Raw genomic sequence first — 12648 nt, forward strand, 5'->3', positions numbered from 1 at the left:
GCAGAAGAGAGATTGCAGGCTTTGTCCCAGCTTGAAACAATCAAACACAGCTTTAAATATGAAGTTTGCACAGGCTGAAGTTTTTTAGAGCATACTTAAAGATAGTGTGAATATCTTTACCTTTGAATACCTTTGTGAATATCTTTAAACATACTTAAAGATATACAAACATATCTCTTGTAGAAAAATTTTAACCCACTAATTATCCAAATCAATTGGGGTCACTTTATATACTATTTAAGAATCAGCTCAGAGATTAAATGTCCCTCTAGCCTTGTTTACAGGTGTAAACTTATAATTGTTGCCCTTCATGTTGTAGGAAATGATTAAAACTCACCTCATCTCAGAGCATTTGTAACAAACTCAGCACTAGAGAAAACCCTTAGTTTTGAAGTCCTTGAGTTAGCTGGAATCTCCAAAGCTTTACATTATTGATGCTTGTGTTGAATTTCAAATTGTGCTTTCAATTGTCATCAGTTTGCAAAAACTACTGCACAATAAGATTAACAAACAATTTCTAAAATATTAAATAATGCCTTGTTATTTTCTATTTTTACATTAGTAAAGATATTATTAGTGGTAAAAAAAAAATTATAAAAAAATGAAAGAGTAAATCTTCACTTTCTTAACAGAAATGCCAAAAAAACTGTGGAATATATAATTCCTAGAAATAATACAGTCTCTCAGAAGAAATGGTAATTTCTAAACTTGTGTTAAAGATTTCATTGTGCTCTTAGAAGTTTCTTGCCTCAGGAGTTCTTTTCTTTCCCTTACAGATTTCTCGGTAAGTACTTTAGCACAGCAGTTAAGCTGTAAATAAGATTGCCCAGATGAAGAAACTGTTTACACCCAAGTAGAGCTCAGAAAGTTGTTAAGAAATACAAGATGGATCACTCTTACTTCCCACCCTCTGGACTTTTATCTAATAAGCTGGGTGCAGAAAGAAACACTTAGCATTTCCTATTTTTTATTTTTTTTTTGTATATAGCTATTATCTGGGGCTGTTGACCTATGTAGCTTTGATAGGATGGCAGAAAAGGGTGCTGTGCAGAAAAACCTCTAATCTCTTCAATTTTGAACAGTGAATTGCCTATGCACATTGATAAGCCTTTTGTGTACTGGATGTACTTACATTTAAAGCAAGAATTTATCTCCTTTTCTATTAATGCTTTAGTGGTTTCACAGACACTAATGGGCAATAAATAAGCAAATACTTTTTCTGACTTTGATAACTACATTTTGGAGTTTGTGAGACAAATGAGAAGGACCAGTTTCAAAGTACTAGTGATGCAAATATCTTTATCTTTCTTATCTCTATGAAACAAATCTTCATGAAGGTGTTCTGTATGTGACTGGTGTTGCCATACTGATCTGGAAATGTGGCTAGTAACCAACTGTCTCTACAAAGTACCTGTAGAGTTAAACTCACTGCCTTGCTCATTATGAACCATGTGAAATTATGCTACATCCCCATCTCAGTTGTGTTATTGAAAATTTCATAACATTTTTGTAGCTTTAAGAATGCAGAGACAGCTGAGACTACTTCATGAGGTAATCTAAAATTACTATATCTCTGATTTCACTTATATGTTCTCTTCGGCCTGAGGACCTGGTTGAAGGAAAACATTTTTAAACCATGAACCAATTATAACCTGCAAGACCACAGTCTGTGAACCAGATACCTGCCAATGTGTGTCTAGGTCACTTTGTGTTACGGTTTTGCACTAAATCCTAAAAAAATTGCAGAATCAACACTGCCAAAAAACTGAGAAATTCCCCGAAGATTTCATTAATTTAGGAGACTTGACTCTACTGGGTCAAAGGGATGTAGAGGCCAAGGTCAAACTGTTGGAAATACTATAGATTTATCACTAGAGGTTAACCAGTATGACAAATGATCATAGCAGACTCTCTAGCTTCCAGCTGCAGAAGACAGCATAAAAATGTTCTGTTAGTGAAACCTGGAAATTATTATTCTTCAGATCCAGAACATTATAATTTGGGATTTGATCAAAATTTATCCTAAATGAATCTTTTCTGATATCCCAAAGGAGTGATCCAGCATGATTTTCTCTGTGTGCCAAACCTTTCTCTTGTTCCCTTTTGCCCCCAGTGGGGAGGAAAAAGATTGTTTCCTGTCTTCTTGAATATTGTGGTTAACAGGCTTGAAGAAAAGTTTGTACTTTATGCAGTCTTAGTGTAGCCTACCTAAAGAACTTTTAGGGAGAAGTGCAAATCAGTCTTTTTTTCCCCTAAAGCTATCTTGCTGTAAAACACCAGCCTTAATGGTTGGCTGCATGCTTTTCTGACTCTGTAAAAGTTACACCAATAGTTCTCACTAATGTTAGTAGAAACAGGGTGCATAGCTTGAGGACAGATTATAGTCTTTGTCTTGCAGGACATGAAAATAATTGAGACTTTGTTGTCAGGACCTGAAGTTTTTTTCAAGTGCTAATGTGTTTTGACAAGACACGTCAAAAGTACATCTCATACTGAAAGACACGCATCCTGGAATGTTACATGGGAACGTACAAAATACACAAGTCACCAAGCAATTCATATCACTTTTGTGATCTCCATCATAGCCCAAAAAACCTTTTGTTCAAGTGTGTTCAGCATTTTTCAGTTGATAAAAAAATGGTTGTCCTTGAGGATGACATTTGTCATCTGTGTTAAGTAATTATCACTAAAAGAGCTTAAATCACATCTTTTAAATAAAATAATTAATTTTTTTTTTCAAAAAAAATGCAAGTAATTTTTATGGACAGAAATAATACCCTTATTTTTTTCATTTAGAAAAATACCAATATTTGTACAGTTTAAAGATCAATGTGTGTGGATGTTGTTTTTTTAAATCAAGCCCCCTTTTAAATCAGTGAGTGATAAATGTTTTAGACATTTTGTTTACTACTCAAAAAGAATAATGCTTTCATTGGTTTAACTCTGTGTATGTGCATCTCTTACTACTATGCCTTTTTTTGTTTCTCTACTACATTATTCACCTGGTATTTATAATGCAGAAGAAAACCAATCAGCATTATTCTGAATTCCTGATGCTGTGCCCAGGAATTAAGAAATCACTGTCTCTGATTCTTTTCCTTCTTTGTCAAGCAGATATTATTTTAAATTTCCGAACAACATATGTCAGCAAGTCTGGCCAAGTGATATTTGAAGCAAGATCTATTTGTATCCACTATGTGACAACATGGTTTATCATTGACTTAATTGCTGCACTTCCTTTTGATCTTCTTTATGCTTTCAACGTCACTGTGGTAAGTAGTAAAGAAGACACCCATCTTCTTAATTGTTCTCTTTTTTCATGAGGAGTTTGTTGATGTGGGATTTTTTCCCCCAGATCTGGAGACTCAAACTGAATTCACTAAAATACCTAGGTGTCATTTACAGCTTTGTGGTGTATTTTCACCCGGGATGTACCAATTTTTAAATTCCATTATCTTTGCTTTGTAAATGGTTGCATCTAAGTTAGCTTCATGTCTAATTACTTTACTCAAATACAGTTTGCTATGACTTTTGCTCTCTTATGGTGCATAAATTCAGTCCTTAATTTGTCAAGACTCACATTTTTACTGTGGTAAAGTAAATCATTGTTATGGTCAACAGGTTTATTTAATCAGGAATCCTCTTTCTCTTTACTTGTGGGAATTTTCATGCAAAAAATTTACAGCATTACTACTAAATTTTTGTGTGTTCTAACATGTATTGCTTACAATTGTCACTTACTTTAACTTTGGTTTCAACTCATCTTTTTTTTCTTTTTTTAAGAAATGTTATGACAAAAGGCATAATCTGCTTTGCAAATGTTCTAAAATTAGGTGATGTCACAATCATGATTGATTACATTTGTGTTGGCTTACTTATTCTAAGACAAAGGTTTTTATTCTGCTAGCCCTATTGGATTTTGTAGAGTAAGAATCTACAAAACAAAATTGCAATAAACAAACAAGCAAACAATCCACCCCCCCCCCCAAAAAAAATGCAAACACCTCCTGTGCCTCTGAATCAAAAGGTTTAGTTTTTGAAAAAAATATCAGCAGATGTTTCTTAATTTTGTGGATTTTCTCATAAAAGACTAAGTATATCAGCTGTCCACTTTCTAATTCCCATAATTTTGATCTTTCATAAACAGATGCACTCAATCTCAATTTCATTACAAGTGAGTTACAGACAAGTACAGAGATGATAGGATAAACGTATACCAAAAAAAAAAAAAAAACAAACAAAAAAACCCCAACAAACATAGTTTGTTAACTAACTAGTTAGGAAGGGCCCCATATAAGGTGTCATGATTGATTTTATAATTTAGCTTCATTTCCTTCAAAGAATTCTCTTTTCGTGCCATTTTTTACATAAAGAACTATCAATCTAATGCTAGTGCAGATGCTTTTTTAGAACCTGATTGTTAGTTCTACATTGTTCACTGTTGCATTCTAAAAGCTGGGTAATCTATTTAAATACATTACTATCTCAGTTTATCCCTCACACTCAAACCAAACAGCCAGCATAATGTTGCTGATTTAATTTCTATTAATAATTTTCATTAAGTTAACCATGTTTAATTTTTCTGCCAAAGAAAAAAATTTAAAAACCTGAAAACAAACGTTTGTCCCCACTGGAAGGACTGATAAGATTTCCATACTTAATTCTGGAAAAGAAAGTACTATCCAATGATTATTTGTACAATTAAAATGTCACATTATTAAAAATGCTGCCATAATATGATTAATACACATCTCCTGACATACTTTTAAGCTTTTTCCCTGAATAAGACCTCTGTATGATTCCTTGATGGGAACACAGTGCCTTACTGTATCACATCTCCTGTTGTGACAAGACTTGGCAACTGTTAATATAAACCTCAAGATAACAATGACTTATCGACTGTCTCAAGAATGAGGGAGGTGTTAATCACGCAACACTGTTTTCAGACTTCATGATTTAATAAGCCATTTCCTCGTGTCTGTTCTCAGATTTTCATTTCATCGACTTTCAGATGTTGCCTCAACAGAATGGTGAGAAGGGGCATCAGGGAGCATCTCACTCCTTTGCTGCTCAGGCCCCCCCCGGCACAAAGGCCAAACCTTTAAGGATGTTGTAAATTCTGCAAGCCGTTGGTACAGAGCCATACATACCTGTGTCATATGTCATGTGTCATATGTCATATCCCAGCTGGGGACTGATGGAGCCAGAGTGCATGTAAATACTGTGGAGTTGTTTGCCGGTTTTGTATATATTTGGAAAGAAACAAAAGTTAAACTGTATGAGTTGGTTCTACTGCCTTTACACCCTACCTGGATTCTGCCCTAGCATTAAAATCAGGGACTCTTTGGAGATCAGAGACCACAGGCACATTCCTGCCTATCCTCAGTGTGTGCCGAGAGCCCAGATCCTTCCATCCTTGCGTTCACCTGACATAAAGGTTCCCTTAATTTGGGAAAATATGGTTTCAAATGTTGCCATAAAACCCAGGCCATTAAGCACTAGTTATAATGATTGAATTTCTCCTTTTTGAGTAGCTATCAATGGTTGTAGAGAAAGAGCATCATTTTTTGAGGAAAAGAAAATTACCAGGTGGCCAAACAATTATCAAAAATCTATCCCACAAGTAATTTCTTAAAATGTGTCCCGTTTCTTCATTAATTCATTTTTTTTGGAGATGGTTCTTCCAAGAAGAGAACTTCATCATTGGTTTGTAGCAACTTTATTTTTTGTCAGTACTGCTCAGGACTTTGCTATTTGTGTTTGTGTTAGTTTCAGATGAAATTCTGTCCCTGTCCTTTTGACAGAAAAAGGTTAACCCAGCTAGTCTAAAACGATTAACAAAATGGAAAATTTTGATGATTTTATATCTGTGGGCAAAGAAAAATCTATGCAAGCACAAGTATGAGTGCTGACTCCGTATTTTGTCTTCCTAAATTTGTGACATAGAAAAAGAAACTGCCTGACGGCATTTTAGATCTTCCAATGACATATTGGGCACAATACCAGAGGAGCATTTGGCATGACTAATGAGAAAATTCAGTGCAATAATACATGATTAATTACATCTGTGTTCAATTTTATGAAAAAATTATTTTGAAATGGGGTATTCCTTAGGCCTTAAAATGCAACCTGCTTCCACATTAAAAAGAATATTACGATATATGATTCATGTCTTTGTAGCTTAACAAAAATTGTCAGAATTGAGGGAAGAGTGATAACTGGTAGGGCACACATAGAATTATAGCAGTCATTTTGCAATTTCTTGTTTGTAGGAATCTTAAAAAAAGAATGAAATAATTTTAACAAAGCTGTCATTATTTAACTGTGATGTTTTACAGCACAGACCCCCCCCCCCCCCCCCCATGTAAAGATGAAGGCTCCAATGTGTAGGCCATAGTGCATATACTATTATTGTATAATCATTATACAAATGTTTAAATGTTACTGCTACACCTGGAAGAGTCAGTCATGAATAGGGACCTATTTATGTTATAAATGCAACAGAACCATGTTTGGTTCAAACAAGCTGATGAGACAAGAAAAGGAGACTTTGTGAGATGAATTACCACTGAAACAGAGGCAGTAGGTACAGTTTAACAGCAGTTAAAGAATAACTACAAATTAAAGCTATATGATTGTAATAATGTAAACATGGCAATTACTTCAACTTTCTGCCCTAGATTTGCAGATATTCTTGGGCTTAAGGCCACAGACATAACTAATTCTCTGGCACTGTAGAGGAGAATGACATAGAAATGAAATGCAAGAAACAACCTTGTAAATATTTGTGTGCTCAAATGTCAGACCTTATTTTAACAATGTGTTTTGAAAAATGCCATATTTTTTGTTGATTTTCTTTTTTTCCTTCCTATGTTCATGAAAAAATGTAAAGGTTCTTGAGAAAGAAAAACAACACATTAAATAATGGGCTGCAAATATTGCCCTTTGAAGAGGATCATGGGAGAATTACTTGTGCACTACCAAAACTGTAGTGACAAAAAAAAAAATAATGTTTGTAAATTTCTTATTTTCCTCTTTACAGGTTTCTCACATACTTAACTCCTGAGAGTGGAATATAATCAATGAGTTGTTAAATCTTTGAAAAAAATAAAAAACACCTGATGTTACAGAATATATCAGTCACCTCAGATGTAGCTGTTGGTGAATGAACACTAATAAAATTTAGATTTCAGACTATTAGCTTTGGTAACAGGAAGGCTGAGCATCAGAATATTCTGGATTAGCAAAAGCAAAAATGTATTGATTGAGCTGTGATTTTAGACTTGCTGTTGAGAGAGCTCTTTACTGTGCTCTGGGAGTGCTGCAGCAAGACACATCAAGTCTGATGTTACTTTTCCAGCTGATGTGGGTATCCTGTATCAAGCAGGCCTTAATCTTACTGTCTCATTAATGAAGGAAGAAAAAATAGCTTACTGTTAATAAAAATTATGGCTATTTAATCTTAGACAAATACATTAAATCTGTTTGGATCCTAATCTGTATATTGCTTGCTAACTCGGCCCAACAGCTGAAGCTCAAGCCAAGCATATTCTCTGTAAAACTGTGGGCTGTGCACAGTGTGCTGTGGATGTTGGTTGCAGGGTGCTCTGGAAGGGTTGGGGTCATCCAGAGACTGTTTACTTTATGCTGGAACTCCTCTAAAGCCAGGGCCATACACTTCATAAACTGATGTATACTTAGAGTGCTGAGCAGATTAGGTGCGGCTTTTGCCACATAAACTTGAAAGGCAATGATATTTTAGTTAAGGAATATAAGAAGCAGTGTTAAAAGTTTTAATGAAAGCTTTTTTTGGACTACTACTTAGTGCAGAGCAGTAAAATATGTCCAGGTCCCTGAACAGGGTTAAATCTCAAGAACAAATCTGAGCCTTCTCTAACATCTCTGCTATATTGTTCTGCAAAATATCTGCTATTTTTTATTGCCTCTTCTATGCTGAATTATAGGCTGGTTTCATCTCATACACAGTTAAATTAGGTCTACTGTTAGCTGAAGCTGAAAATCATTGTGTGCTTGGAGATACTTGTTTTGTGGTTTTGTACTCCAATCAAATGATCTTTGGTTCAGTTTGACAATTGTGTTTCTCTTCTAGAGCTGGGAAGAATCAATTTTTCACAAACACAAATTTTTAAGATAAATATGAAAGAAAACTGCATTAAAAAAAAGAGATAACATGAAAGATCTAATATTTCAAGTTTGTTTGGTTTATATCTGAAATAGTAATTGTGTATTTATACATCCAAATTGCACACTGTTCTTTTAAAGCATCTTCTTTGCTGTTCTCTGCCGTCTTAATATTTAGTCTAGTCAGTGATGCAGCTGAATGAAGAGTGGACAACATTTCACAGCTCTTTAGAATTTCCTTTCTTGAAACAAGAGAACTGTGTGATAGAAGTAAGTTTCTGCCAAGTTGTTTAGGTGCCGACAAGTGGTTTTCTCTCCCCGTTCTCCCAGGTTTCCCTTGTCCACCTTCTGAAGACCGTGCGGCTCCTGCGCCTGTTGCGCCTCCTGCAGAAGCTGGATCGCTACTCCCAGCACAGCACAATCGTTCTCACCCTTCTCATGTCCATGTTTGCCTTGCTTGCTCACTGGATGGCCTGCATCTGGTATGTCATAGGGAAAAGGGAGATGGAGCAGAATAACCCTCTTACCTGGGACATAGGTAAGTTCTTCCTTCCTACATGGACATATATGTATATATCCATAAATGTATGTAAATATACAAAATTGAGTGTATAAATCACTAAAAATTTCAGGTTTTGTTCAATTTTATACCATTATTTAGTGCCGTTTGTAGAGAAAAGGAAGAGACTAGCACTCTCTGAATTTCCTATCAATGCGAAGAATATAGTTAAAATAAAAATCATAGGGAAAAAATATTAAATAATTTTAGATTTTTAAGAGTGATTCAAAGTTTGGAAAATTCAGGATCTGTATAGGAAATTACTAGGCTGACTGTGTATAGGAATAGATTAGACAACTCATCCTGGTTTTGCAAATTAGGAAAATTCATCAACCAAAACATTACTTCAAGTGTGCAGATTCCTATGCATTGAAACAGATAGGCTCTGAAATGTCTTCAAGTTAAAAACTCCCTACTCCCTTTGAAATTATTGTTCAGAGGATCTGCAGGCTTAGATTTTTCAGAGCAGATGTTTATCAATGTTTATCATGTTTATCAATGGAATGCTCAGTTTTGGTCCAATCTTTAGTTTCTACCCCAGCCTTCATTCTGACCTGAGTGTTCCAAATTAACTCTTCAGATTTCAAGATTTTCATTTTTTGTAATGAAACGTCTTCCACAAACAAAGTTTATCTAAAGGTGAGACAGTTTCCCAAGCGAAAAAAATATTTGGTGTGGGGGAAATAATGCAAATACCTATGACCAAAGACTCAGTGATATGCATTCAAACTGCAGATTGCCCTATTCTTATGACCTTTAATTTCTTTGTTTTTTCTTACTCCTATTATCATCTACCTAAACATCACCTAATTATGATAAATCTGAGGGGAAAATGACAATCACTTAAAAGTGCTTAATCTCAGAAAAGTGAGGATGCTGGGTCAGGAAGAGAAAATGAAGAAAGAAGAAAGTTCAAGAAATATGTGTTTCTAGTTTTTCAATAGGTTACTTTAAGATTTGTGGAGTCTTCTTCTAAGCTGATTGTTGACTTGTCTTTTTTGTAAACCAGGTCTGTGACCTGCTGCTGAACTTTTTATAGAGAGCAAACTTCTGACAGAAAAGACTGCAGCTCTAGGGGAGAATATACAAAGAAAGCCCACTGTGCAAAAATTGGTCAAATACCGCAAACAGAGAAACAAATCCAGATAATAATAATAATGCTAATAATGTCTCTCTGGTGGGAAGTAGCTCTGAAGGCACTTTGTCAGCTTATGTAGGCCACAAACAATAGCTGCTTTCAAAGCATTCAGTGCAGTCCAAATGATGATGGTGGGTTGCAGCCTTGCTCCCTGGGTAGGGCTGTTGGCCAGGCTCCCCATGCTCCCCTTTCCCTGAGGCAAGGCCACATTCAGAAAACTCTCCTCATATACCCTGGGGCTCCTGGCATTTATTACTATGAAAACATTAACCTTTGCCCATCAGTTTTGTCCTTTCTTGAGCAACAGCAGTAATAACCCAATGTCCCAACAACCTCACCAGAACCAATCCCAGTTTATCTGGAACAGAGACATTTCCCAGAAGTCCCATTTGTGTCTCAGTGCAGGGGGTTGTATCTGGGTTATCACAAACTGATCATCTTCCAGTGGGCTTCCCAGGCTGGAACTGCTCCTTAACAACTCCTAACCACCAACTTACCTCAGCCTGTGCCAATCAGGGACATTCCCAGGGCAGCTGTAGGTAGTGCATTTCCACACTGGATGGGCCAAAGCACTTAGTGGTGTGTGCTCTCAGACTTTCACCTTCTACATGGAAAAAGGGTTTTTCTATTGGGCTTACGGATAGGCATTTTTTTAGGGTTTTTCTTTCCTAAAGGTATGAGTTTGCATTTTTGCCTGGAAGGCTGTTCCACCACCTTCATGGATGGTCTCTAAAATATTTAGATGCTATAAATTTATAATAAAAATTATACTGCAATGACTACTGTAATGCTCCTACAGATATTAGTTCTAGAGCTAAGTTAAATAATTTATAGCTTTGGGGATCTGTTTGGATGTTTTGTTTGTTTGGGGTTTTTTAAGTGAAATGGTTTTAAAATGTTAAAGTATTAGATACTGGTTGAAAGAAAAGAGCTCAGAAAATTCCAGATATCTGTCATGAAGCTGTTGTTTTGCAAGGACCACTCCAGCACTGACAAAATTTCTGGTTAAGCTTATGTGTCACATATATGAGCAGAAAAATTTAGATTATGTAATTTTTTCAATCAGCACAAATTCTATTGCTCTCCACATGCAAACTACTTGCTGATGAAACATAAAGAATTAACTCTTGGTACTCTGGGTATCTTTTGCTATTCTGGTTATTATATGTAGCCAGCCTTTGTCATTTAAGAAAAATTCAAACAACCAGTTCACTACACCTCATAGCATCCACACTGGGGATATTTTGAGGAGAGAATCGCAGTTGTAATTTAGAGTATGAGTGAATAAGCAAAGTAAAATGAGGTCTGGAAATCATAATAAATCATAAGCAAATAATGCACACAGGAGAAATCTTGCTTGGAGTATAATTAAGGTAGTATTACTGTAAGACACTGAGGATATTCTCTTCTCCTAAAGGAAGACCTCAACTGAGAAATTTGTGCTGTTTTGGAGAGGTTTCTTACTGCAGGCAAAGCAGTAGAATATGATCCTTACTCTTATACTTACAGGTTTTAATTTTTTAACTTTTAATTTCTATATATTAATACCAGAACTGGAGACTCCAAGTTTCCATCAATGCATCCTACACAGAGTTTATTTCAGTCTTTGAGATGCTTTCCAATGGCAAACATTAAAAAATACCATACAAAAATTATAATTCCTCTAGTTTTTAATTAAAGGAAATGCATCTCTTCCTTGGAAATTCTATTTTTTATTTTTTACTGGAATGTCTCAGGTGATATCCACTTGAAAACAGTACGGCACCATGAGTGTGGATGGTGCAATGTATGGAACAGTTGAAATATAGGAATGTTTGTTTGTTTTGTCTGGTATGAAAAGAAGATTAATTTGCTTTTCATGTTTGCTGCTATTTTTGGGGGGTAGAGGCAGAAGGACAAAAAAGCTATTAGCTTTTACTTACTCCATTTAGTGCTTCCTCAGAAAGCTGTAGTACAGATTTCAAGACCGAGGTTTGTTAACACTTAAAGCAAACATTTTAGAGCTGCAGTACTGTTAACATAATACTTTGAACCTTGCTGTGCCATCAGATATGCACCATGGCTCAGATCTAGCAGCATTTGCTTCTGTGTATCCGTTTCTCCAGCTAATTTAAACAACTGTGGTGCTTAATTTGCATTTGAATTGGGGCAATGGGAGTGATAACATTGTTCCTATGAAAATACCCGGAACAGAAAATGGCATTTGCTTTGTTCCAACTGGACCTAATTGGAAGCCTTTATTTCACTTTTTATCCTTATTCACGCAGCATTCCTATGGCAAATAATTTAAAAACATGGTTACATTCACAAATTTAGCCACGTGGTTGCAGAGTGAGAAAGGTGAAGTGTCTGGGTCTATTACTGATGAACTGTCCTGACGTTAGGGCATTAGGACATAATGTTAAAAACTGATTCTCTTGCTCAGCTCTAGTATTCCTAGATTTAACTGATTACATTGTTTGAAAGATACACACCATGGGCTCTGCTTTTAGATGCTGGAAACCTTTATCTCAGCAAGTTCTCTTCTCTTGGGAAAGAGTTGTTCCATGTGCAGCATTTTGACTCTAATGTCTGACAAAAACCACAGCTCCTGAACACATAATTCCCTGTAGACAGTGGTACAGTTCTAGTCCTGCTTTTCCCTTTTGGCATTTTCAGGTCCCTCTCTGTTATATTTCACCTTGTTCCCCTCATTTGTTTTCATTGGTGAAAAAAAATGTCTCCCTGAGACATGGCATGATCTTCATCAACATGTAAAAATAAGATTAATTTTCTGTTAGCTGACATGGAGTAGAGGCTAGACTGTGTT

At 35.7% G+C, this 12648-nt stretch overlaps 1 protein-coding gene across 1 annotated transcript in view; it reads left to right on the forward strand.

Moving 5' to 3' along the window:
- Positions 1 to 12648, forward strand: part of KCNH8 (potassium voltage-gated channel subfamily H member 8) — a 176883-nt gene that overhangs the window by 101147 nt on the left and 63088 nt on the right. The window contains exons 6-7 of the mRNA XM_041411512.1: positions 3115 to 3272; positions 8473 to 8680. Coding sequence (XP_041267446.1) covers positions 3115 to 3272; positions 8473 to 8680 — 366 coding nt within the window. The remainder of the gene's footprint in view (positions 1 to 3114; positions 3273 to 8472; positions 8681 to 12648) is intronic.

This window comes from Onychostruthus taczanowskii, unplaced genomic scaffold (assembly GCF_017590055.1).
Source record: "Onychostruthus taczanowskii isolate IOZ18803 unplaced genomic scaffold, ASM1759005v1 scaffold36, whole genome shotgun sequence".
NCBI classification, from domain to species: Eukaryota; Metazoa; Chordata; class Aves; order Passeriformes; family Passeridae; genus Onychostruthus; species Onychostruthus taczanowskii.